Below are 27,298 nucleotides of genomic sequence, written 5' to 3'. Positions count from 1 at the left end.
ACTTTTTGAGTCTGTGGGAGCCAGAGAGCAAAAGTACTTTCAGTCAGGTCTGCACTATGCAGCAGCCTCACATTTCCTTTCCAGCTTCATATCAGTGTTTTATAAAATGAGCCTTTTAGAACCTGTTTAATGGCTTTGTGGAGGGTGCAGGAAAACCATTTCTTGCATTTAATAATCCTTGTGTGTATTTTTACCTCTCGTTTCCAAGCAGGACATTTGCTGTGATCTATGATTCCTCTATGCAGGGTGTCACAGCTCACTTGTGATTCTCTCAATAGTCTCAGAAGGAAAAGGTGGAACCCCCTGCATGTCCTGGCTACTGAACTGAACTGCCTGGATGTAGTGTGGGATTTCTGCTGGAGTGGGAGTCACACACAGGGAATTTGAAGGAGCTGGGAGCTGCCAATGATAGTGATGACTGCCCTTGCTGCCAGTAGCAGCCACATCTCCACACTGCTCTCCAGGCTTGTCACTGTCACAGATGGGTGTCTGCCCTCCCAGGTATCATGGAATCATACAATCACACAATATCCCAAGCTGGAAGGAACCCACGAAGATCATCCAGTCCAACTCATGGCCCTGCACGGACACCCCAACAATCCCAACCTGTGCCTGAGAGCATTGTCCAAATGCTGCTGGAGTTCTGGCAGCCTTGGGGCCATCCCCATTCTTTGAGGAGTCTGTTCAATGCCCCACCACTTCTGGGGGGAAGAACTATTTCTTATTATCCAAGCTAAATATCTCCCCAGCACAGTTTCCTGACATTCCTTCAGGTCCTGCATGGAGTGGTTTTGTCTTCTATTCCACGTCAGAGCTCACATGTCTCTTACTTTCTGGAGCTGGAGATGGCAGTGCCTGTATGGACACCTCTGAGTCCTGGCAGCTGGGAAAGCAAGCAGAGCCACCTCTCCCGATGCAACCCCACTCTGCTGACAGCAGCTTTATGTGTTCCAGAAGCTGATCCCTATCAAGCACCACCCTGATTGAGAAAAGCTGTTAAACAGGATAGATGGAGCAACATGGCTTTGGGAGAGTTTTATTTTCTTCGTATCCTAGAGATGTGGTCAGCCGTCCTGGAGATGGGCTCTGCTTCCTGCCCTTTCCATTTCCCTGGAAAAGCCCCATATGTTTGAGAATACCTCATTTCTGAGCAACATATTGTTCCTGTAACTGCTGCAGTGTGGGGTCATGGCAGCTTTGGCCATGCTCTAGTTCTGAGGATGCTCATGGCAGTTCTCCAGCAGCTTTTTCACCCACAGGACATTCCCTTTTAGCAGCCGTCAGTGCTCTGGGTGATGGATGGAGACAGGCACGTCACACAGGCTCCATCAGTTTTCCAGTTTGGGAAGCATCCCCTCTTTAGTCCATCTGAAGAGCCAGCCAAGAGGAGCACCTCTGTCTACAAGACACTTCCAGAGCTAGGGAGGCAGATGAGCACTCCAGGTCCAAATTAACAGAGAAGCTTCTGTAGAAATTCTGGGGAAAAAAGTTTTGGAGAGGATTTCCAGGAAAACTCCTGCTCCCTCTATTATCCCCTGTGACCACCAGCACTAGACCTGTTTCACCAGCAAGCAGCTGTGCAGGTACCACAGCCACACCTCAAACCATCTGGAGACACTGCACAGTCCCAGTGGCCTGACCAGGATGAGGAATCTCCCAACAGACAAGATCTGTCTCACCCAACAAATAAGAATTCCCAAGGCAGACATCCACAATAAAGGGAAATCACGGCCAACTGCATAGAGTGAGTATTGAGGGGCTGGAGTGTGTCTGGAGAAGGGAACAGAGCTGGGGAAGATCTGGAGCACCAGGAACAGTTGAGAGAGCTGGGGAAGGGGCTGAGCCTGGAGAAAAGGAGGCTCAGGGGGGACCTTCTGGCTCTGCACAACTCCCTGACAGGAGGGGGCAGCCAGGTGGGGGTCAGACTCTGTTCCCAGAGAACAAGCTGTGGACTCAGTAGTGTAAGATTTATAATTGGACTTGATTTTCCCAACCTAAATGATTCTGTTCTGTTCTACTCACTTCCCTCTGCTCTTTCAGCAGGAAGGTGAGCTGACACTTGGGAATAAAGGTTCTTCCTAGCAGGATGAGTTCTGTGATCCCCTTGTAGTGAAGAGCTGCACAGGTGCTGGGCATGGCAGAGCTCTGGGCAGCACAGAGCCAGGAAGGGCTGCAGCGGGATGGCAGTGGGAGCTCACATGGAAAAGGTGCACACACACTCCAGGGAAAAGCTGTTTGAGAGCCTGGTCCATCCCCCTTGGCAGCAGAGCCACCAATGCTCACTAATGATTCCCCAGCTGGCTCGCTCCCTGCTGTGGTTCCCGGTGCTCTGGAAGCGTGTCCATGAGCTGTGTGAGTGGTTTGGGGGAAGAGAGGCAGAGGGCAGCAGGAGCTGCCAGGCTGGCTCTGCAGCTGCACATATATGCTGCTGGCAAAAACAAACTCCTTTCCATAACTTCCAGAAGTGTGGCTTTTTCTGCCTGCAATTCAGTAGGCAAATGCCACAACCCCCCGGGTGAGCATCCCTGTTTGCCTTTTACATGGTAAACATGGCAAATATAGCAGGTGACTCATTCAATCGATCCTGAAAAGAAACTGCAGGTGGATTTGTGAAACTTCCAAAATCCACTTGGAATCGGGAATTTAAGTAATTCCCACCTTTGTTTTTATGTTTTGTTTGTTTATCTGTTGAAAAAAACCCTGAAAAATTAACATCAAAGTTCAATCACAGCACAGATTAGCAGGACCTATGGATGTACTCCAGCATTTGCTCAGCTGAGGGACAGCTGGAAAGTTTCCACCAGGAGTTGATTTGGATGTAGTTAGAGCAGCCCAGGGACCTCAATAGTGTAGGCACGGGCCAGTCTTCTCTCACTTGGGATCAATTTTGGGGATTATACATAACTGGATAGAGGGAAATTGCTGTTCTGGGAGCTGTTACAGCAGCTCTGAGCCACATTTTCTACTCATGACTTTCCACTCATTCCTTGTTCCTAATCTTTAATCTTCACTTAAATGTTCTTAATCGTCACTTAATCTTTGTTCTTGCAAGACACTGACCTCCTAGGGGGGGATGTGAGGAAGGAACAGGATTAAGAGGTGAAACAACTTGGCTGCAAAGCAGCATTGTCCTTGGTAGATCTGGGTGGAGAAAAATGCTGGTTCAGCTCCCTGTGCTTCTTTGTGCCCCTTTTTAAATTCCCTACAGCTCCCACTCTGTTTGGGCTCCCTTCATTAAATCCTCAGAAAGAAGGAAGGCAAGAGGGAGCCTCCTGGCCCACCTTGATTCTAATGTTCTGCCCTTTTCCCATGTATTTTGGTCTCTTTATAAGGCAGGGACCTGATATCATCCTGATCCCTTCAGGCTCTTTCCTGCACATCTCACAGCATCACACACTCTGCATAAAGAAACAGCATATTTTACTTTGATTTGTAAATCAGCAGGATCCCAATTCCCATGTAAATGTATTCACAGGATGCATGTTATTGGCAAAAGGAGCTGATAACAACTGTCTCTACAGAGCCTCTCCTGGTGCTCCAGACGCTTCCCCAGCTCTGTTCCCTTCTCCAGCCCCACTCTTCTCCAGACACACTCCAGCCCCTCGATGTCTCTCTTGCTGTGAGGGCCCAGAGCTGTCCCCAGGGCTGGAGGAGCCTCACAGGTCCCAGCACAGAGGGGCAGTCCCTGCCCTGGGCCTGCTGGACACACCATGGCTGGGACAGCCCAGGGGCCATCGGCCTCTTGCCCACCTGGGCACACCTGGGCTCGTGTCCAGCTGCTGTCACCAGCACTTCCTGGGCCTTTCCCAGCTTTCCAGCCACTCTGTCCCCAGCCTGGAGCTGCATGGGGTTGGTGTGATCCAAGGGCAGAACCTAGCACTTGGCCTTGTTGACCCTCACCTCGTTGTCCCCAGCCCATGGATCCAGCCTGTCCAGATCCCTCTGGAGAGCCTTCCTGCCCTCCACACTCCCACCCAGCTTGGTGTTACCTATGAACGTTCTGAGGGAGGCCAATCCTCTCATCCAGATCATGGATAAAGATATTAAACAGTGCTGGGTCCAACATCAAGCCTTGGGGTTCCCCAGTGTGCCCAGCCCAAGCTGGATGTAACTCCATTCCCACCATTCCCTGTGCCCAGCCATCAGCCAGGTTTTTGCCCAGCAAACAGTACACTCATGGAAGCCAGGAGCAGCCAGCTTCTCAGGGAGAATGCTGTAGGAAACAGTGTCCAAGGCACAAGAGAGACTGTTAATCGACCTGCAAAAGGTGTTTTACAAACTCTGGCAGGAATGTGTCTGCTGAGACCATGGTCAAGAGGCCCCCAAATCCAGATTGACATTGCAATACAAGCTGGAAGTGGCCTAAGCAAACAGAAAAATGTCTCTTCAATCCAGCTGCACTCCCTGCACAAAAGGCTGCCTCTCTGGGTGCTGCTGGGAGCAGGGAGATAATCTCCTTGGGATCATCTCACACATCTGTGTCACTGCTGCAGGCACAGAGGGCTCAGGTGTTCCCCAAAGGTAGGGAGGCTTCCCTAACTCCTAGTTACCCACATTTAAATGTGAAGGAAAGGATCAAAGCATGCTCAGATCAGTTGTTTCTTTTCCTCCATGCCCTCTTCTCCTCCTCAGAGTATTTTTGGGAGCATTAGGGTGTCTGCCACCACTGGGACAGGGAACAGGCCCTAATTCCTAGGAAATTCCATATGATTTATTTCTTCTCGTGTTTTCTTGTCCCACTGGTGAAGGGGAGGAGAAGAGGTGGGCAATGCCTTGTCCTGCAGTGAGGGTTGTAGGCAGTTTTGGGGTTTACAGTCTCTGAGGGTTGAGTACTGCCTAGATTTGTAAATACAGACCAAGGGCTGGAAAAACAAATGTCCATTAAACTTCCTGGAAGAAAGGCAGGAGGAGCTGAGGTCACTTGGTCTGTTCAGCCTGCAGAAGAGGCTGAGGACAGAGCTCATCAGGGGCTGCAGCTTTCTCCCAAGGGGCAGCTCCAATCTCTGCTCTCTGTGACCACATACAGGACCCAGGGAACAGCTGGAGCTGTGTCAGTGAGGTTTAGGTTGGATATTAGGAAAAGGTTCTTCCCCCAGAGGGTGCTGGGGCACTGACCAGGCTCCCCAGGGTATGAGCACAGCCCCAGGGCTGCCAGAGCTCCAGGAGCATTTGGATAACACTCTCAGGCACAGGGTGGGATTGTTGGGATGTCTGTGCAGAACCAGGATTTGAGCTTTTCAAGCTCAGGATCAAGGTGTCAGTAACTGCTGTAACACAAGCAAAGCATTGAGATGAAACCATTGGCATAAGAAAACCCTGTGGTATTTTTAAATCAGCAAAAGCTGCAAAAATACTGCTCATCTTCCTCTTTAGTTGACAGATTCACCTTTGTGTTCTGGGGCTGGCAGGGAGAGGAAAGGCAGCCAAGCAGCCTCTGGCTTGTCTCTTCTCACGAGTGTCAGAGGTGATGGAAATGGAAGTGGGGTTCTCCCTGGGTGCCTTTGTAGTCATCACATGGGAATGCACCATGAAGCCATCAGTGATTTGCTCTCTTCCCTTTGCACTTTGCCTCCAGCCTGCTCTCCCGGCATTCTCAGCTGCTGCCACTTCTTCAATCTGTGTGGGGAATGGTGACAGGAAAATCCCACTTAGAAGAGGCACTGACCTGTTCAGGCTCACAACGGGGCAGGCAGGGCATTACCCAGCCCTCACTGCAAAGGAAATGCATTTCAGTGAAGAAAAATAGTCACTGCTGGGATGTCAGATGGTTACAGAAGCATTTCTGGAGCAGGACTATGTCCTGCAGCTGTACTTTGTGGGATAACAGGTGCACTTTCGACTTGAAAAAGAGTTGGTTTGGATTAGGTATTAGGGAAAAATTGTTCCCTGTGAGAGTGGTGAGGCCTTGGCACAGGCTGCCCAGAGAAGATGTGGCCATCCCATCCCTGGAAGTGTCCAAGGCCAGGTTGGACAGGGCTTGGAGCAACCTGGGATAGTGGAAGGTGTCCCTGCCCATGGCATGGAGTGGAAATGGATGAGCTTTAAGGTCCCCTTCAAACTAGACAATGCTGGGACTCACTGGGATGAGCTGAGCAGGTGCAATGTCTCCTCCTGTCTCCTAGCTCCAACCCTTGTGCAGTGTTGTGGTTTGAAAAGCACTCAAGAATTTGGTATTTTGGTTAAACCAAGCTGTGTGTTTTGAGTCCGGGTGGTCCTCTCTGTGTGGGTGTCCTTTGCTAATCCCTGCACAGTCCTGGCCCTTTGGGGCTGCCAGTGCTTTACTGGTGCTGCTTGTGACATAAAACAGATGCAAGGGAGGTGTTTGCAACACTCCTCGCTGCACATTTTGCGGAGAGACAATGCCAAGGACGGAGGAAACCCCGCCATGTCAGCGACGCTCTGCTGCCCTCGAGTGGGTGCCTAAGAAATATCCCGCTCTTCCCTCCCCACGTGTTCTGATCTAATGCTTCAACATTCAATAAAGTCCCTCAAAACACCATTTTTAAACTGTTTCTTCGGCCTGGGGAGGGTGAGGGCCATGACCTCACCTGGGGCGAGGGTGTGGGACCTCACCTGAGGGGGAAGGGGCGGGGCCCTGTGACCTTCACCTTGCGGGTGACGTGAGGGGCGTGTCCTCAGCTTGAGGGGCGTGGCCACGGCACAGAGGGTGGTGCGGGCTGAGTGGCGCGGGTTTGTGGGCGTGGCCACGCTGCGGGCGTGGTCTCGCCTCACGGGCGGCTTCAGGCCAGGGGCGTGGCCTTCCTAAAGGCGCGTAAACGCGGGGGCGTGGCCTAAAGTCAGAGGCGTGGTCTTCTCTTCGTGGGCGGTGCCGTGTGGGGCGTGGCTTTGTGGCGTGGGCGCGGCCCCCGGCTCAGGGATGTCCCCTCTGGGGGCGTGTCCTGCCGAGCGCGCGCGCGCGCGGCCCCGCGCTCTCGTCACTTCCCGCGCGGACGGCGCTGTCGCCGGGGACGGTCGTGTCCGGTTCGGGCGGCGGCGTGAGCGGCGGGACGGGACGATGAGCGACAGCGGGGAGCAAAACTACGGCGAGCGGGTAATACACGGAGCCTGAGCGCGCTGCGCGGCCGGGTCCCCTCTCTTTCCCCTCCCCACACACCCTTCCATCGCCTTCGGGTGGCGCCGGCGCCTCCGCGTTCCCCCGTGTCCCCCCGTGTCCTCTTTCGCGGGTGGCGGAGCCTCCGCGGGAGCGGAGTGGCGGGTGAGGCGGCGCGGCGGGGCCCATGGCGGAGGGGCCGCTCCCCGCGTGAGGCGCTCGGCGCCATCTTGGGCCGGGACCGCGCGCGCCCGGGAGGGACAAAATGGCGGCCCCGAGCCCTCAGGGGCCCCTCGTCCTTTATCCCACCCTTGCGGAAGGGGAATTCTGTTATTATCCTCTCTCCAGAGCCGCCTTGCAATCCACTCTCGAATTGCTTTCTAATTTAGACTGTTTTTCGCTCCTTCTCCCCTGTGCAATAATTCTCGGGCCTGGCGTCTAGGTGACTCGGGCTCTCCTCTAATTTAAACTTGATTATCGGAGGCAACCCCTTGGCTTTGTGAAATCTGCAGCAGATATCTGTCAAGGCTCATAGTTTCGGGAAGATCTCATTGTCCGCATGAGCTTTTATTAATGTCGAAATAGATGACTTGCTAAGCTTCCCGTTTGTGATGCACATCTGCATTTTTATTTACTGGATCAGCCTTGTTTGCCTTTTATGTCTTTATTTAGGGTCAGTTTGAGGGATTTTCTTAGAGTAATTGAAATATTTTGCTGCAGCATCGGAGGGAGTTGTGGAGGTGATAAGGTCCTGAGTTTTAAACTGGACGGGGCAAGAATTATTAGAGGACGTAATAATTCTAAGCAATGTCTTAGGATATGGTTTTTATCTTATTAATCCTCTATAAGAAACTGTAATATCTGAGTGTTTCTACTTCAAGGTAGGTAAGATGAGAAAAAATTGGTCTCCGGGGGCTAAAAATGGGAATGAATGGGGAAAGACGGGGATTAAGGAATAGACTGGTGCCAACGCCAGTGTTTTCATTGGTATCTTTATTCACTCGGAAGTTTTTAGTGAGGGGGTATTTTTTTGCCCAGGGTGAATTATTTGTGTGTTATTTTTTTAAAAGATGCTTTAATTGTTGTGGAGGTCGGACTTGAAGCCAGTTTAGTCTAATAAAGTTTGCCAGGATAACCTGCCTTGTGTTTTCAGTCAGAAAGAGTGGAAACAATAAAGCTTCTATAGCAAAGTCTTTTTGTGTGAAATACAGTCGTGCGGAGTACTGGGAGAAAAATTGTTGTCTGCTGCGTTTTTATATTTTTAATTTAAAAGACGTATTAAAGAATTTGTAGGCAGTCTTTGCCAGTGCCTAAAATGAGTTATGTCTGCACTTTTGTGATTTTTAAATAGGTAAGTTTGAAATGGACGTGTTTTTAAAGGTGAAACCATAGAGCTGCACGCCTGCTGTTCCAGACTGGAGCAGGGATTGGTTTTCCTTCTGCTCTTGCCAGTGTTATTTATGGTTTTTTTTGTTTACTTAAGGTTTATGTTTTACTGAGTCAATGGCTTTTGTGCTTTTCCAAGCTGGAGTCTCTGCAGAGTAGAGTTAAGTGTTTGGATAAATAATCTGGAATATGATTGCAACTATTTTAAACTGTCCTAGGTGCAGGCTGCCAGCAGGAATTGTGCTCCTGCTCTCTCCCGTTGCGGTGTTCCTTCAGTCAGATCTGGGAATTCAGTCAGCTGGATCTTGTTTTACTCCATTTCCAGCTGCATTGGTTTGCAGGCCTGACTTGATTGAGTCCTCATGGCAGCTTTTGGGATGAAGAAATTACAGGTGCTTTTGCCAGGAATGGGGCTTGCTTAAGTAGCAGCACGAATTTACACCGGATTATGGCATTATTAAAAAGAAAAGGGGAAGATAAGAAGAAAAAATCCCCACTCTTTGACAGCTTATGCTCCATAGTGGCATGAACTCTAGAAACTTTTTGACTGAAGAATCTGTAAATTATGAAATGCTTCCAATACTTAAATACTGGAATATACTTTGCTGTTGTTATGCTGCAATGCTATGGTTTTCCAAATTAATTTTCTTTTCATTGAAATTGTTGTCACTGAAGCACATGGGATTCAGGCATGGAGGGGTTGGAAAAAGATGAGTTAAAGGCCTAATTAATGAATCCTACCTTGTGAATCAGTTAATTATGATAGCGATGGCTTGGTGTGTGGTCAGAAGCTGTTCAATATACAAGCCAGGGTGGGGGGGTTTGTTTGTTTGTTTTTAATGTATAAAAGCTCAATTTGCAGATTAGTTAAAAGGTATTTAATACATGGACTTTCAAAAAAGAGTGATGTTTTTAATACTAAATGGTGTGAGAAGGAGGTCTGAGGGAGCAGTTTGAGATGAGCTGAGGGATGGTGTGTGGATGGATGATCCTGCTCCAGAACATACATTCCCAGTGTTCCTCCCTCACCAGCTGGCACTTGATGAGGCCTCTTGAGGAGTTTATTCAGTGCCCAAACCTGTCAGAAGATAATTTGGATTTCGCTGATGGATTAATTTCCAGCTTGGGGCACTGAAGGAGCCCACAGGGCCGGTGGCAGAGGCGGTGGGAGGAAGCTGTGGCCTGGTTTTTCAAAACACGCTATGTTCCTTCTCTATGGAGTTTGGAAAGCTGTGGAGAAGGGATGGTTCTGCTCTGCCTCGAGTGAATCCCCAGCTCCCCCAGCAGTGATCTCGTGTCCCTCAGGGGAAGAGGCAACTTTCATAATGCAGAAGTTGGGAAATGTGGAGTCAGCACGGTGACACCGTGAGTAAAGAGGCTGCAGATCTGATAATGTCACATGAGGCTGCACCTTTCCTTAGGAAAACAAGTGGAAATACATAACTTCACACAAATACATGATTATAAAACCTTAATACTTTAATTTCTCTGTATCTTACGTTATTGACTGAAATACTGTGACATCCATTCCTGTGAGGAAAACCTGGATCTCAGAAGTGCAAAGAACTGTGGCCATCACCTACTTTCCAGCTGCTTCTGTCCATGGAAACCTTTCCTACCTCTGCCCCCCAAATAATCCTGCTTTGGGACGTTCCCTGCTCAGAGTACACGGCTGTAATGCTCTTTGTGAGTGTGCTTAGAGCTGCTAAAATCATCCCAGCACTTGGTTTGAATGTGCTCAAGGCCTGGAAAGAACCATTTGGAATCCGCAAGCCTGGGCTTCCACGTGAATTCCAGAAGTACCTGATGAAGGAGAAGAGCTGTTGATAATAACCAGGGGATCTGGGGAGGGAGGTTAAATTCACACTTGACGAACTTAAGGTTAGCGGGGGGGGGGAAATGGTCATTGTTTAGTGAATATCGGTCTGGATCTGCTGACCAGCAGTGCTGGAATACAGGCAGGGTAAAGAAGATTGTTTCTTCCTTCTTCCCCGTGTCATGCCAGGAGCACACTTTGGCATTTTTCACTGACTTAAAATTTGAAAGAGCAAAGAGTGAGAAAATAAAATACAAATAACAACAAAACCAGATGGGAGAAACAAGCAGTGGGAGTGACTGATGTGAACCTTCAAGGGTGTAAAATAAATTTGCAGTGCTGCAGGCACAGGTTCTTGGAACTCTGGATAGGGAAGATTTTTTGGGGTTTGGGGTGGAAAAGGGGCAATTTGGTAATTTTGGAGGTTGTTACCAGTCCTGATGATATCCAGAGGAGGTGAGGTGCATTGAATTCATTTAAGGCTGGAATAAAGAAGTGCCATAATACTGTAATGTGTGGTGGATTGAAGGATGATCTTGGGAAAAAAAATGGATATTTAAAGACTGGGAAATGTGAAATGCAGAGGAGTTGAATGAAAATAGGCCAGCTGTTTAATTGTTTTGATTTAGGTAGGTGGTTGTCTTTAAGACTTTTTCATCCCAAATTTCCGCTCAGCTCCTCAGTGTAGAGATTCTACATCAACCTTAACGTAATACAGCAAAGATTGCCTGAAAAATACACCAAATCTATGAAGACTTACCTGTTCTCTGCTCATTTCTTCATAGCTTTTTGACTTCTAAAAGCTCTGGGAAAGGGTTTGGGGTGTATTTGTGGGCAAAATCCTCCCAACTGCTTCCCTGCATTTCTCCTTTTCTTTCTGGTCTCAGACCACCTGTATTTGCACATAGCTCCTTCTGTTTAGCCCAGATTATCTTTTGTGAGTTTAAGTATTTTTCCTCAGGTGAAAAGCAGCCTTAGTTTGGGTTTTAGTCCTCCTTCAATCTTGCTTTGTCTGACTGTTAAAGAGCTAAGACTTCTTACGGCAAAATTAATGTATTAACTCAGAACTCATCTCTGTGGAGTGTTTTCTTTGGAAGATAATACTGGATTTAGGTTAAATTAATTAATTGTAACTTAAATTGCTGCCTAATATTCCCTCTGCCCTTTGCAGTGTTAGGACATGGGGAAGCTGTAGTTTAGAGCAAAACTTTAAATATCTGTATGAAGAATACTTGGCCAACATTGTGCTGTTTCTGTTGCTCTTGGGTTTAATTGCAAACCTGCTTTAACCTGTACCTCATGTTTATTTCCCTTGTATGGTAGGAAATTGTAATGTTGAAGTTGTATGGAAGTGGTTGAAGCATGATTAAATTCCGGGTTAGCAAATGAATTTCTGAATGCTTAGTACAGGATTTCCATTAAGTTAGTGTTCAGGTTTAAGAGAGGTTAGAAAGATAAAACGGGATTTTTGAGAAAAATCTGGTACCCAGCGTCATTAGTGAGCTTTCTTCATCAGAATTGCCACTAGATTTAGGACTGTTTTTAGAAAGAAGTATAATTCTGCTGAATTTTAAATTTTCTCTAATGCCTTGAAATGAAGAATACTTTCTATTAGTACTGTGTTCATGTGTTTAAAGCATATGACTGAAGCAAAGTATTACACTGATTTAAAAATAAAAACACATAAGCTGAAACTGCTAATTAGGTCGTGTCACTGCCAGATGAGATTGCCAGTAAATAACAGAGCAGGTGGGGTGTTATTCCAGAGCACTTCTGGTCAGTGGGAAATTCAGATTTCTGTGGAAACACGATGCCTGCACATGTAATCCCACTTGTGCACGCAGCTGGGGGTGTGTGCTCCTAAACCTTCACACCAGGGCTGCCAAAGTGCAGGAGGGACCCAAAATCGTGGGATTTCCTGGGAAGGACCAACCATGCTTTCTGCATTCAAAAGCACATCGGTCAGTGGCTGCAGCACGACCTCACTGCAGTCACTCCTTGGTGATTTTGTCTCAGTGTGTGGCTGATAGTGCAAATTATTTTGAATTTCCTGATGCTGCAATTCCTTAGTAGGTACTCAGTTGATCTAGTTGCACTTGCTGTTAAATACAGGCATAAATAGCAAATTCAGCTGCTTAGGGCTAAGTTAAACTGAGTTGACTGAACCTGTTGATAAAATTGTAGGGCTTTGGTAGATTCAATTCTTGAACTGCATTTATAGTAAAAGTCCACAACACTTTTTTTTTTCTAGTTTCAGTTTTGGCACTAGATTTTATCCTGGAGTTCTTAAATATTCTTCATCCTGTTCTTTTTCTATTAAGGTTAATGTTGAAGAAGGAAAATGCGGAAGTCGCCATTTGACAAGTTTTATAAATGAGAATTATTTGAAGCTCAGGAATAAGTGAAGCTGAAATTTGAAAAAAAAGAAAGTGAATGCATGCTAATTATCAGACCAGAAGTCCCACTTGTAGAATATTGAGCAATTTGTGTGAAGTGGGGAAGATGAAAGAAGTCAGAATTTGAAACGGAAGAATGAAGAAAAGGAATAAAAATGAAGTTAAGATAAGAAGTAATCTGGAATCTGAAAGCACTACGCTAAGTAATTACTAGTCTGTTTATGTGTCCCTGTATATTTTGCTAAACATGCATGCATTATCTGTTTAATAGCAAAAGTACATGCAGGGTAAAGAAGTGTCTACCAGGGAAAAAAAAAAAAAAACCTCCTTAAAAATCTAGGCAGTGCTAATGCCGACTGCCCGGACACATAGCTATGAATATTTACCATTTATTTCACTGGAGCTTGTTTACAGCCCGTAGGTGAACAAGGAATTGTGTACAAATTAGGCTTTCAATATCTGCGTGCAGGAATCCCGTTCTGCTTCCAGAAGCGGAAGTGCTCATGGGTCTGGCAAGTCGGGGAGGCACACCCCTGCAAGATCTCGCTCTAAGGAGGATTCCAGGCGCTCCAGGTCAAAATCTAGATCCAGGTCTGAATCCAGGTGAGTTGGCTTCTTTTACCTCTTCCTCCTCCTCACAAGTCAGATGATTGTCAGAGGTGGCCCAGCTTAGCCAGTTCTGTTTCCAGAGTTAGTGGATCTGGATGTGGAATACAAAGGGGTGTGTGTGGTTTCAGGATTGGAAAAGCCAAATTATATAAATTCAGATATTTTTGCTGCTGCTTCCAACAGTTAAGTCAGCTGTGTATGTTTGTATCCTTGCTGATACACTTTGGAAGTGCCTGCCTTTTATCTCTTGGAATATTGACTTGTGTCTGAGCGTGGAGTACTAGGAACTCTAGGTCTTAGTTTTTCTGTGCATTAACAGAGTTTGGTGCATGAGCAGATTTCCCATTTTAAGCCACATTCATTTATTATGTGTCTTCACTGGAAGCAGTGATGTTCCTGGAGTAGTGAAAAGAAGCAGTAGAGATAAGTTTTAATTTCACAGTCTGACATTTTGAATACGTTGATTTAACTTGAAAATTAACAGGGTAGGGAACTTTGAATATTAGCTCTGCAAGTTCTCCAGAAAAGTTGTGCAGGACTTGCTTGTTGTGTTTGTTAGGTGGCAGCACAAACATCCACGTGCCTATTGCACTGTATTCCCTCTCCTGATGCTCACCTGCCAAACAAGCTGTGTGCAGGCTCAGAATTCCTCTTGGAGGAGTAGATAGTTGGCTGCTGACTACAGAAATTAATGTGTTGATCATTTCTGTACCCATTTTGTAGGCATTCGGGCAAAAAAAGGTGATATTTTAGCAGTGTGGTTTTCAGGTGAGCTGTTTACAACACACTTTTTGTGTGAGCAAACAACTGCCAAAGCCTGGGAGCAGGCTGGAGGAAGATACTGTGCTGCCAGCAATCACCCACAGTGGGAAACACTATCAAATAGTGTGTTAAATCTTGCAAGATCAAACAGAAAGGCTTTTGTGAGAAGGAAGGTAGTTGGGAAGCCTTGACAGCAGAAGAATGATGTTTTTTTGTTTAATTCAGGCTCAGTCACAAATGTCATATCATGTGGCTGGCAGTCCCTGTAGTGTAAGAAGAAATGTGTCAAATAAAAGGAGTAAATTCTTGTTAGAGTTGTACCATCACTTGAGCGTGGAATTGGAGTGAGCTGTGGGAGTGCCAGCAGTGAGAGATGATGGGGCAGCTCAGGAAGGGCCCAGCCCCACATCTTGCTTGGGGCACTCAGCTCTGGGCTCAGCCCCTGCTGTCAGGGCATGAAAACCTCGGGGGAAGGAGGCTGCAAAACACCTCTGGGGAACCTTCTAATATTAAAACAACAAAGTCAGGACACCCTCGCAGTGTATTCTCCTTAATTCATATGGCTCCAGGGATTCCATACTCCTTAAGACATCTCCCACTTGCAGAATAACCACAATACTGATTAAAAATGCAGTCACGGATGGTACACAATTCTGAAGATGAAAATATAAGATGTAGAATTTCTGAGAGGCTTGGCAAATCTTACTTTTGCAATAAACAGTGTTTAAATAATACCCTGTCAACTGACTTCCTACTTTTTGATGACCAAAAAGCAGAAGTTTATAACTAGCATGGCTTCCTGAGCATTTAACAGCTGTCTTGAAGATGCCTATAGCTGGAAATAATGGAATGACATGCCAGAGTTAGTGTTGATTAGTAGGTTTGGACAGAATTGTGTCGAGGCACATATTTAGAAACAACATACTTTAATCTCTGTTCAGTGCTGTCACACATTGGGATGTGGTCACGTGCAGATCATTGAACTCTGGCTTCCCCAGAGAAATAACCCTGTGATAATTTCTATATTTCTTGGTAGTTTCTGTTGCAAATGTATTTTTGAGTTACCAGCTTTATAAATTAAACGTTGATTTGGGAACCAACCTGTCTCCTGGTGTTTTTATCAGTTGGGGTGTGGATATACTTGATTTTAAAATCTACTTTTATTGAAGTTTGTAGCTCCTGTCTTTGGCTGATACCATTCTGGTATCTGAAATACCAGTTCTGTGTTTACCTTATTTTTTTTTCGTATATCAGGGGCTGAAATGTGGCTGTGTGCATGTGTGGAGCTTCTTTTTTTGCTATTGATATTATAATTTCTCTCTTTTTGTACTGTTTTCCCAGCTTCAGGGAAGTTCTCTCTTCTTTTTTTTTTTTTAATTGCCAAAAATGATGCTTTCTTTATAAATACATAGTGAGAAGTGCTGTAATGGGACATGCTGAATTAGTTTCTCCTGGACATGAATATTCATTTTAAGTTCAGCTTCTCTGGCTCACGCCTGATGAAGTTGGAGGTGTTTTTTGAGGAGATAGATGGAACAGTTTGGCTGTCTGGTGATCCTTGGTGAGAAATCCTGGAAGAAGCTGTTAAATGCTCAGGAGTAAAAGCAGTTCAGGTTCAGAGCTTCCTTCATGCCAGTGGTGTGGTGCTGCTGTGGAATTAGAGGAAGGGGACATTTCAGACCTGAAAGAGCCTGAAAATCAGCAATTTGTGACTCAGATCCATTGGCTCTTACACTGTTTATTGCACTTCTTAGCCTTGCAGGGGTTTTTCTTTGGAGTGGTGTGGAATGCAGGTTATTCACTGCAGCCATCAGCAGACCAAGATCAGGTGTAGTAGCCCCGTGTGAGTGCCCAGCTTCTCCTCTAGGATTGGCTGTGTTGGGAAAGCTGAGCCTTCAGGAGAAGGAGTTGAAGAGTTTCAGTCAGGCCCTCATGGCCACAGAGCTCGTGATGTAAGAAAATATTTTTGGGGAAAGAAATTAGGGAGCAGTTGCACCTTTGCATAAATGTACTTAAGAGTGTGAACATGTAAATATTCATGAGCAAGCAGTGCTAAATAACTCCTGAAATACCAGCAGGTAAACAAGTCAGCTCAGGCTTGATTTCTTCAGATTGCATTCAGCTCTGATTTCAGGGACATTTCCTTCTCAGTATCACCCAGGGCAGCAGGAAGAGAGTGTTGCCCTCAGTGGTGCATGCTTTGTGTTAAAAGAAAAGCCACCCCACTTGTTTTTACCTAAACACTGAATATTCTAAGTGCTAGTGTGTCACACCCAGGTAGCTTTGTTAAAGAGCTGACTGTGAGCAAGTGCGAGTTCTGGACTGCAGCAGGAATGCCCTGAGAGGGTCTGCAGTAATCTGATAGCAAAGATTTAGCACACAGTCCTTGAGAGCAGTGAGCAGATGGATTATATAGCTGAGGTACGTGGTACTGCAGGATTCTGGAAAATAATTATTTGAGCATTTTGTGACTACCTGATGGATTTTTCAAGTGTTAAACACCCCAACAAGCCCAACACTGTACCTTTTTCTTGTTTCCCTCAGGTCTAGATCAAGGAGGAGTTCCCGCAGACACTACACCAGGTCCCGCTCGCGGTCCCGCTCGCACAGGAGATCCAGAAGCAGGTCGTACAGTCGGGACTACCGGCGGCGGCACAGTCACAGCCATTCCCCCATGTCTACTCGGAGACGTCACATTGGGAACAGGGTACGTGTGTGAGGCATGAGTCACAGTCCTGGATCATCCTGGGGTCGGTGTCTTTGCCCTGAGAAACACAAAGGGGTTTTGTGAAAGGCTCGTGTTCCTGGAGGTTTTATTTATTACTGTCTATTAGCAGGTGACCCAAATCTCAGCCACACCTTTGTTGTTGTTGTTCATCTTAAGCCCTGACAGTCACAACTGAGAAATACATCGCACTGCAAATAAACCCATTCTAACATCTGTGTATCTTCCTTTAGGCAAATCCTGATCCAAACTGTTGTCTGGGAGTGTTTGGGCTGAGTCTGTACACTACAGAGCGAGACCTGCGAGAGGTTTTCTCCAAGTACGGCCCCATTGCCGACGTGTCCATCGTGTACGATCAGCAGTCGCGGCGCTCCCGCGGCTTCGCCTTCGTCTACTTCGAGAACGTCGAGGATGCCAAGGAAGTAGGTTGGGGTGCACGGTGTGGGCTGTGTTTGCTGAGCCCCTGGGGTGTATGTTCTGTCACGAGGGGAAACTCATAGCCTGAAAAGCACTTGGAATCTCGTAATCGTGGAATTTGGGCTTAGGAGTGCTGCACAGTGAATTGGGAATTCTGTAGTCACCCAGCAGAAAACCCTACACTCATGCCAGTCCTTGTAGAGCTGCCCTTTATGGGCTGGAACAAGGCTTATATTCCACATAAACTCCACTCCATAAAGTCTCCAGTCTTTTCCACATCTGGCATGAAGGCTTCCGTGTTGGTTTGGAGCTTGATGTGTAGGTCCTGCTACTTGGCAGACAAAAAAAAAAAATTGTTTTTGTTTTTTTAATTTTATTTGTGACTCTGATACTGCATTCAAGGTTATGGTAGTCTGAAGGATGTATTTGAATACCTTAGTGGTGGTCTTTTAACATGTAAATGTTTTATGTTCTGTGGTGGAGTAGTTACATCTCCCTACATCAGCATGTTCAAAGGTTGCTCCTAATCATGTCAGAGGCACTGGAACAATTTCTCAGTGATGTTCTTTTCAGGATTTTATTGCCACAGAACTTACAGTTTCACTGGTTACTGGCACTTAAGTCCAGCTGGCCTAGAGTGTCTTACACAGTATATTCACTGTAAGATGTGACACTCAGACCTGCCTCCAAACTCAGCCATTTTTTAGGACATTTTAACACTCAAAGCAGTGGTTAGAAATTCGTGTTGCTAAAGTTCATACCCACAGCAGATGTTCTTCTGTCACTCCTTAGGCAAAGGAACGTGCCAATGGAATGGAGCTGGATGGAAGAAGGATCCGGGTAGACTTCTCCATAACAAAAAGACCTCACACACCTACCCCTGGAATCTATATGGGAAGACCCACTTAGTAAGTTTTATCCATGGTTTTTGGTTGAGTCTTTTTCCCCCACACTAGTAAGGGATGGGATTCACTATTCTGTAAAAACTCCTGTTTCTCTTCTGAGAGACCTGATTGTGAGTGGTTTTCCTGGTTTCTTGGGCTCACACATCAATGCACAAGTTGTGTTTCCTTGTTTATGGCTGCTGTGCTGTACACTGAAAACGCCAGACATGAGCATCAGTAGTTCTGCATGCATCAACAGGAAGAGATTTTGACAGTTTCTAAATTAAGTCATTTTCCTGTGTACCTTCAAATATTCATGTCCTTTGCAAGCTCAGATTTTCAAGAGTGAGTGAACAAATACAGGATGAGGAGCTGTTAAATGGCTCAGTTAACTTTTGGGATTAGCATTTTGCTGTGTTCACGCACTGCACTTTTGACTTCCAGTTGCCAACAGTGTAAATTGTTTTCCCAAGTCATTCCCCAGTTCATTTCCCAAGACTTTCAGCTTACTGGTGGTTATAGTGATGCTGTGTTGAGACTAGAGGTTTTGGATTTGTTTAGTCAGGAAGTTGATTGAACAGGAGCTTTTTTCAGAGCCTCAGAATGGAATTCCTCATGTGCCTGTGATACCAAAAGGCTGAGGTTTATAAAGGTTGAGGAAAATAACTGAAAGTTCAAGCATTTAAAAAGCAATTATTTAAGTAGTTCTGTTCCCACCTGCACTGGTGGGAAAACAGGAGTGCTCTTAGTCTTCCAGCTGTGAGGATGGGAAGTAATATAATTAGTTTAAATAGTATGAATTTAGCAGACTACAGACAAAGTGAATGTTTTGTATCTCAGCAAATGCAATTTCCTTCACTCCTTGCAGTGGCAGCTCACGGCGACGAGATTACTATGACAGAGGCTATGACAGAGGCTATGATGACCGTGACTATTACAGCAGGTCATACAGGTGAGCATATTGGGAATATTTTGCTGCTTTCTAAACTCTGCTTTCTCATCTGTCTGTGCAGGCATTAGGCAGTTTGTCATACATAACTGTTCCAGAATGTTTTTGCATTCACTGTCATTCTGGAATCTTCCCGTGAAATCTTCACCGAAATAACTGCTCAGTACAAATCTGATTGGATTGAGAAATGTTTAACCTGTGGCCTGGCTTAGTCCAAAATGTTTTCTGAATCTGCACTAAGTTTTGAAAAACAAAGTGTGTTTTTTGTATTTGCAGTTTAGGATCTTCAGTTGGTTCATCTGTTAGCACTGAAATGGTGCAGATTAATATTTGAGTTGGTATTATAGTGTCAACTTATATTTGAAGCACAGTGTAGTAGATAAAAAGTGGGAAATTTCAGTGGTCTCCAGTATCTCCTGCTGATAATTATGACACCTCAAATGTTGCCAAAAATAAGGAATTGGAGGTGGGAGCATGACGTGTTATGTATTGGACATCTGCATTAGAAGGCTTTTTTAACACCCTTTGTCAGGTTGGATGTGTGTGTAATCATGGTTGGGGTGTAGTTGGTTTTGGTGATAGAGAAATTGCTTTTCTGCATTTTCCAGCAAAATCCTTGTCCCCTGCAAAATCCTCACAATTTCTGGGGTACTTGTTAAGTTGAACAGAAAGATAGGAGTTGATTTTTTTCTGTCTGCACTACCAAACATTCCTGCACTTGTAGAATTCTGTATGACAGTTAGAGTATGGGCCCAAGTCTTCAGTGCTTGAGTGGTGCCTTTTCATTCTGACAGGGGTTTTTGGATGTTACCAGAAGTCGTGATTGGGTCAGGGGGGAGCCTGACCTTCCAGCCCAAACCATTTTGGGATTCTGTGAATAAATACTGAGCCACAAACGACTTGTGTGTGGCTACATAAAAAATGTCGTGGTCTGCGACTTTCCCTCCCTGCAGACATGGCTTAGTTGAGAAAAGAGAAGTGTTGGTATGTTGAGTGCTTCCCTGAGGAAGGAAAAGTTGGAATTGTTCAAGATGCAGTGGAGCATTGCATACCCCACCCTAAAAATTCCATTGGTAACAATTCCTTTGCGTTCCCTGCCCTCTGTGAAAATGAGGCCTTAAGGGAAATGCAGTGTCAGATGGGAATTGTCCTCTTAAAACTTCAATTTCTCCTTGTTGCTGTGGGAGACTTAATAATGCCTGAAAAAGTGTCAGTAAATAAGGGAATAACCTTTAAAAAAGCATTCCCCCAGAAACAACTGGGGAAGATTTTAAACTTGATTTAGTGTCCTGGTATGGTAAAGCTTTTCTGATCTGAACCTGAAGAGGTTCCAGTCCAGCCACTCTATTAATGCTGTAAAATGTTGTTTCTGTTCTCTGCAAGAAGTTACATCACAGTTCTTGTTTAAATGTAACTCTAAAGTGTTAAAATGTCAGGATGGGAGGATTTTCCCTGCCTCCACCTTGGAATCAGTATTTTTCCTCAGGATAGTGAGTTGATCTTGCTACTTGAAAATAAGTAAAAGGGTTTTCCTTGAGTAGATAAGTCTTTAAAAATCAGTGTTAAATGAAGTAATTCAGGATCATTCAGTGTAGGAACTAAAATTGTCCTATCGTCACATCATTTTCTTACTCTGATTACAAGAGGGTTTTGTACAGTGAACTTTTTGTTTATTTTTTTAATTCCTAAAAGTCATTCTGCTTTTGTTTTCACAGAGGAGGAGGTGGTGGTGGTGGAGGAGGCTGGAGAGCTGTTCAGGACAGGGATCAGTTTTACAGGTGAGTAATGGATTAGTGGAACTAGGTAAGGAAACACAGAACTTGGGAGTGCCTGGATTGGAGGGGTTTGGGGGTGCCTGGCTGCAGCACTGACTGCAAGTCAAGGAAATCTTCACCTGGGACAAGTAATTCAGATTAAAAATGAAGGTGGATTTGGCTTACCCTGCTTGTGTGGGATGCTCCTGGCTTCAGACTAAATTCACATGAAAGCAGATAGTGAGTGCAAGAGCTTGTATTTGTTGTGTTAGTCAAAAATAATACCGGTAACAAAAAAGAGAATTCAGACCTTAGCTTTGTTGCCCAGTAGAAATGTTGATCAGGTTTCCCATGTTGTTAGCTTTCCCAAGTGCATTCCTGAGACCAGGATGAGGTTAGAGCTACCCACATAAAGGTGCTGCCACTCGGCTGTGCAGGTTTTAACAAAGGGATTGTTTGTGTCACCCCACAGGAGGAGGTCACCATCTCCGTACTACAGCCGAGGGGGCTACAGATCCCGGTCCAGATCCCGGTCCTACTCACCTCGTAAGTACCCAGGGACTCTGGAATGGTGTGGGTTGGGAGGGACCTTAAAGCTGATCCCATTTCACCCCCTGCCATGGGCAGGGACACCTTCCATACACCAGGCTGCTCCAAGCCCTAACCTGGCCTTAACTGGGCCTGGCCCAGTCACAGAGTTCACCTCTCAAAAGTAAATTTCCCATTCCTTGAACTTTTTGAGCATCTGTGTCCACTAAGATTGACTTTGGTGTGGATATTTTATTGAGCCACAGTTCCTTTAATGCTTCACTGAGCAACTGGCAGCCTTGAGGACAGAGCTAATACTTAGGAAAAACCAAATGAGATAGCAGCCCTTGTTTTGAGTCTGAGATCCTGTTTCTTCCTCCAGAACTCTGTTCTGAAACAAACAGGAGTTTGACAGTTTGGAGGTTTGAGGAGAGGCAGTGGATTTAACGAGAAATCTCTCAGTCCTTGAAGTCTGACTGTTGGGTTTTTGTCTTTCAGGTCGCTATTAAAGCATGACACATAGAGGAATTTCTAGCTACAGCCTTTGAGTTGAAATTGCAAGTTTGTGGACAATATTTTTTTATTGTCTCTTCTGTTTAACCAAGTGACAGTGCCTAGTGAATTAGGTGACTTTGACACCTTTTATGAAGACAAGTTCTGTGGTGTTCAATGCTGTTTCATTCTGCATATTTGTGTAGTTTGGTGCTTTGTTTCCAGTTGTGTTTTGAAAGGAGTATGTTTTGCATGTATTTTTTTAGTCTCCATTTTGATTCCTGAAGGGTTTCTATTGTAAAGACAAAAACTGTTGAGTTAGTTTTTTCTACTGATTCCAAGTTATTCCCAAGATCCAAACCTGTGTAAAATGCTTTCCGAAAGCAAGAAAATAAAATAAAAAGATGTTTGTTTTTTTTCTTTTCCTACTTATTTTTGCCAAGAAAACAAAAGCATGGAGGTTATCTCAGGGCAAGTGCCATCCATTCCTTCCAGGAAGAACCAGTCTTTTGGTGTCCCACAATTAAATTGCACCTGAGGTGCTTCTCAAGTCCATTTCTCACTTGTGAAATCAGCGCTGACTCCCTCATTTGGGTGTTCAGCTGTTGCCTCTTGTATTTAAAAGATTTTGGGCCAACACTTCATGGTGTATCTGTCATACCACGTAGTGAATTTGTGCACTTGGATCTGTGAGTCAGTTATTTTTTAATCTTGTGTTGGAGGAGTTTTCCACATTAGTTTGTGGTGAGAATGTGGGGTTTTGTGGAAATAATGGAAATTTCTAGACTCAAAACTGGTGATTTTTGTGGAACAAAGTTTGAGGAATGGTGTGCCATCATGCAGAGGAAGGGACTGAGGGAACAGCCCCTATCTGCTTCAGCTGCCTGGAGAGGAGGTGGCAAAGAGCAGCGCACCAGGTGTGTTAGGGATTTACAAATTATCCAGGTAATTTTTAAAACTTCCCTGTTTTTAACTGTCTAGAGGGGACAACAGGACCGTGGCAGTAATTACTTTAAATTGTCTGAGCAGTAAGAGCCCATTCAGAGCTGAGTTGGCTGCTCCTGGTGACACATTTTTTGGAATGTGTCACATGGCTCCTGTGCTGAGAGTGTCCCAAATCTCTGTGCCAGGGCCATGCTTGATGGGAGCATTGCAAGGCCACAGTGCATCATGGAATCATTTAGTTTGGAAAAGTCCTCTAAGATGGACTCCAGCCATTCCTCAGCACTGCCAAGGCCACCACTCACCCGTGTCCCCAAGAGCCACATCCACAGGCATGGGGACTCCACCCCCTCCTTCAGCAGCTCCTTCCAGTGCCTGACCACCTTTTCCGTGAAGAAATCCCACCTGATGTCCAAGCTCAACCTCCCCTGGCACAGCCTGTTCCCTTTCCCCCTGTTCCCTCGGAGCAGATCCTGACCCTCCCCAGCTGTCCCCTCCTGTCAGGGAGTTGTGCAGAGCCAGAAGGTTCCCCCTGAGCCTCCTTTTCTCCAGGCTGAGCCCCTTTCCCAGCTCCCTCAGCCTCTCCTGGTGCTCCAGCCCCTTCCCCAGCTCTGTTCCCTTCCCTGGACACACTCCAGCCCCTCAGTGTCATTGTAAGGGACATGGGGTGCTGGTAATGCTCAGATCCAGATGCAAATCCCAGCAAGGGTACCAGAGGAAATGGGTGTTGTCCATGTTAAAGCTGATCTAGGCTTTGGGGCTGTAGCTGCTGTGGGGAGAGCCTGTTGTCCAGCACTCCTGCTGCTGCATCATTCCAAGGGCTCAGTGCAGGAACAGCCCGGGCTCTGATGTTCCCAGGGTGTGGTGTTGTCCTGTGGCACAGCTGACAGGCTGTGGGATGTGAGGTGCTGGAACCCACAGCTGGCTGGCCTGGTGCTCTGCCAGCAGTGAGGTAGGAATGATCCATGGGAGGGAGGAGCCTGCCCTGACCCCCATGCATCCCACCAGGGCAGTGAGGAATCCCAGCCAGCAAATGCTGCTCCAGCAGAGATGTGACAGGCTGTGCCCTTTCCCGACCTGCTTTCCCGTCAGCAGAGGACAAATAAAAACCTTGGAAGCACGTGGAGGGGAAAAAGGAAACCAGGAGCTGTTTGTGCTGCTGTCCTCTCCCCACAGATGCAGGTGGAATTTCCTCTGGGCTAGTTTGAGCCTCTCCCTGCACAGGAGATGCTTCTGTCCCTGTGGCATCTCCTGCCTTTCCCTGGGCACGAGGAGGGGCCCTGGAGGGATTGTGGAAGCTGGGTGGGAGCTGTGCAGTATCAAGGCAGTTGTGGGTTCAGTACATTCAGGCACCCCTTGCACAAATGGTGCTTGTGCTCTCTGCTCATGGAATTCCATCAGCTCCTAAAAATCCCATTTTTCCTTGCAGCTCCTTCATTGGGGATTTATTTTGTGGTTCACATTCCAGCTCCAGCAGATTGATCACACACAGTGCAGGTGCTCCCATCCTTTTGTTTGTCAAATCCTTTTGTTTTCCTGCTTGGGTAGGGAATGCACAGTTCCACAGGACCCTCCTTAGTGCTTTACTCCACACTGTGTTCCCACTGATCCATACCTTTGTCATCACCTTGGGAGAGTCAGCGAAACTCAGAGCTGCCTGTGCACCATTCCCATCATTAATGTCTCACTCATGCTCAGCCCCAGTGCAGCTGTAATTAACACAGGCACTAATTTAATTATCCAGCTATGCTAGTGCCTCCACCTTGGCATTCCCCACTGCTACAGACTTGGAAACTTCTGAAATCACTCATGTCCCAGCAAAGGATGAGCAAAACGATTGAAAAGCATGGATGCATTTTCCAAACAAATTGTGAATTATTTTCTCAGCTCTGCTCTTCCTGAGGGATAATCCCACCTCCCAAGGTGGGCTGAATCCATGCCAGTCCTTGATGCTCTTCCCTCATCTCTGTAGCAGCTGAACCATTCTCTGGCTGGGAGGTTTCTCAAAGCCAAAATCCACATTTCAGACAGTTCATCACCACCATATGAGGGAAATTCGGGATCAGCCCAGCCTGGAGCTGCCTCGTGGCTTGTTCAGAGTGGTGAGGGGCAGGTGGGAGCTGCTCTGGCACTGTGCTGTATCGTGCCACAGTCACCTCTACCACACGCTTGGGAGAACAAATCAAGTCCTTTTGTGAAGGAAATTGATTCATTTTTAGGACAGGGTTTACTCGGGGCTTTGTTTTGGCACTGCCTCACCTGTGCAGGTTCAGCAGCCAGAAGTGTCCCCCATGGAGCAATGAGCAGCTGCATTCCCAACTTGTTCCCAATCCCAACAGTGCAGGGGTGGGATGAAGCTCTCCTAACATTCTCTGCATGATGAATAGTGAAAAATATCCTTAAGGATTCAGGGAAAACTTGCAGGTTCCTCCTGGGCCAGGTCACTGGGCTTTTCCACTGGATTACTGCAGCCTCCTGGGGTAACTTCTGGAGCCACCACATCCCTGCTGGCTGGATGCAGGATCCTCCCTCCTCCCATTGTCCTTTCTCTGTCCTATTCCCAACACCCTCTGAGGATGTGGGATCCAAGGAGAGACCCAACACAGGTGCTCCAGCCCTGCTCTGTTACCCAGAGGCCAACCAGTCCCCATAAGACAAGTCTAGCAGAAGAGGGTGATGAAACCTTGTGTATCCCAACCTGCCTGCTCTGAGACAGGCTTACCAAAGGCTCGCGATAAAATGGAGTTGTGGGCCAGATGTTTATCCTGAGCTCAGAGGCTGGCCCCAACATGGATTTGGTAGTCCCAGATGTTTGCCCCGACCTCCCAAAACCACCAGCTGAGGAACAGCATCTCCTTCTCCAACCAAGCAAACACTCCGTTTTTTTCCTAGTTTGTCCTGTTTTTCAAGGCAGCCCTTCACACACAGTGGGTTATCCCGTCCTTTTCCAGACTAAACAAACCCTCCTTCAAGCTCTCATTGCTCATTTTATCAGTCTTGCTACTGCATTCCAGACTCATTCCATGCCAGCATCTCTTTCCCAGGAAGAATGATCTTGCCTACAAGGCTGCCCTTGGAAGGTGCTTTCCCTTTCCTGCTGGATCCTGCACCACTTTTAGGACCTTTTTTCCATCTGGTTGCTGCCTCTCCAGCTGTTTTGTACCAGTGCTCTGAAATCTTCCTCCCTAAAGCACAGACTTCCCTTGAGCATCACATCTGGACCAAGACAGATCCACCAAAACTGGGAAACAGTATCAGCTCCATAGGGTTGGGAAAGCATCTGCAGAAGTTTGTTGAGCTCTTTCTGCAAAGCCAAAAATTGGGGGCAGGAGGGATGATCTCATGCAGGTAACTGCAGGAGACTCCTCTCTTACATCCAGCTCTGGCAGAAGGCTGGTTTGAGGAGTAGTAAATGAGTATTGCATCCCAGGGGCACTAATTAATCCCACAACCTCGTGTTTCTCCCACTGCTTCCCAGTGGCAGTGACCTCAGAAGATGAACCTGCCTAATTCCTGTTGATTGCTCATCCCTGAGGAGGCAGGAATGACCTGAACAACAGGGGTAAGATCTTTGAAAAGGACTTTATCAACCAATTTCAGCTTAAAATCACCCCCAAAAAATGTGCTGGGGATGGAGGAGCCATGAGCACCGGTGACAAATGACAGCCAGGCAGGAGCCACGCTGAAAGCAAAGCCGGAGAAACCGGAGGAGAAGGATTCTTCTGGCTTTGCATCATCGCAGCCCAACCACATCTATTTTTGCTGTAGGCATGGCATCGAGCACCCGTCACCGCTATTCCTACTCCATCCATCTCCGTATGCCAGGGAAGACTGGCAGTGGGATGGAGCAGCAGGAGGAGCCGTGGTTGAAGTGTCCTTAATTGCCTTAAAATCTGGGGAATTCAGATTACTGCCCTTCACCCCCCTCCCCCTCCCAGCACAGGAAGGGACGCCTGGTCCTGGACACAACGCTCCGTTCCAACAGCACAAGGCCACTTGTCACCCACCCGGCCAGGATTATTCTGCACCTTATTTGTCTCCAGTCATGTCCTCGATGCGCTTCCACAAGGATCAGGCTTTTATTCTCAAAAGGAGAGAGAAAAATGTCGCTTAATCTGCAGGCAGGTGGTGACACCAAGTCCTGGTGACCTGAGGACACCGTTCAGCAGAGCCCCAGAGGCTGCAGGAGCCATCCAGCAGCGGGCAGGGAACGTGCACACAGCTCATGGCTGGAGTGTCTGGCACCAGCTCAGCTTCTCCTGGAGCCTTTCCGACAATGGGATCACACACAGTGATGGCTGGTTGGATCTGGGTTGGGAAGGGCTCACACATTCTTGTTTTCAAAAAAAAGCATTGTAAAAAATTTTTTTTATATTATTTATCATGTTTGTTAATTTGTTTTAATTGTATTAAGTAATTATGTAGACAAATATATAGATATAAATATGTATTTCTAATTTATTTCTTTTCTTTGGTTCCTGAGCGAAACAGTTTTCCTCTCCCTGAAGGATCTCCTGAAGGATTGGGAGTGCTGGGCTGTGGTGGATTCTGAGGCAGAGTTTGGGGGGGTAATGGGATCGTGGGTGA

The 27,298-nt window shown here is 46.5% G+C and overlaps 1 protein-coding gene across 2 annotated transcripts; it reads left to right on the top strand.

The window, feature by feature from the left end:
• The first annotated feature begins 6,804 nt into the window (after positions 1–6,804).
• TRA2B (transformer 2 beta homolog) lies at positions 6,805–22,185 on the top strand. 2 transcript variants are annotated; one of them, XM_014870437.2, is made up of 10 exons: positions 6,906–7,051; positions 12,575–12,852; positions 13,119–13,252; positions 16,565–16,727; positions 16,979–17,167; positions 17,955–18,070; positions 18,915–18,998; positions 20,711–20,773; positions 21,222–21,295; positions 21,776–22,185. In XM_014870437.2, exons 4-10 carry the CDS (start codon positions 16,695–16,697, stop codon positions 21,784–21,786), a joined length of 570 nt encoding a protein of 189 aa, XP_014725923.1. In that variant the 5' UTR covers positions 6,906–7,051; positions 12,575–12,852; positions 13,119–13,252; positions 16,565–16,694; the 3' UTR covers positions 21,787–22,185. The 2 variants fall into 2 exon arrangements, with proteins under 2 accessions (XP_014725920.2, XP_014725923.1); XM_014870434.2 differs by lacking the exon at positions 12,575–12,852 and having other exon boundaries at positions 6,805–7,051.
• Positions 22,186–27,298: the final 5,113 nt, after the last annotated feature.

The sequence above is a fragment of the Sturnus vulgaris genome, chromosome 10 (genome assembly GCF_052056855.1).
Source record: "Sturnus vulgaris isolate bStuVul1 chromosome 10, bStuVul1.hap1, whole genome shotgun sequence".
Taxonomy (NCBI): domain Eukaryota; kingdom Metazoa; phylum Chordata; class Aves; order Passeriformes; family Sturnidae; genus Sturnus; species Sturnus vulgaris.
This window is presented reverse-complemented; position numbering and strand designations above follow the sequence as displayed.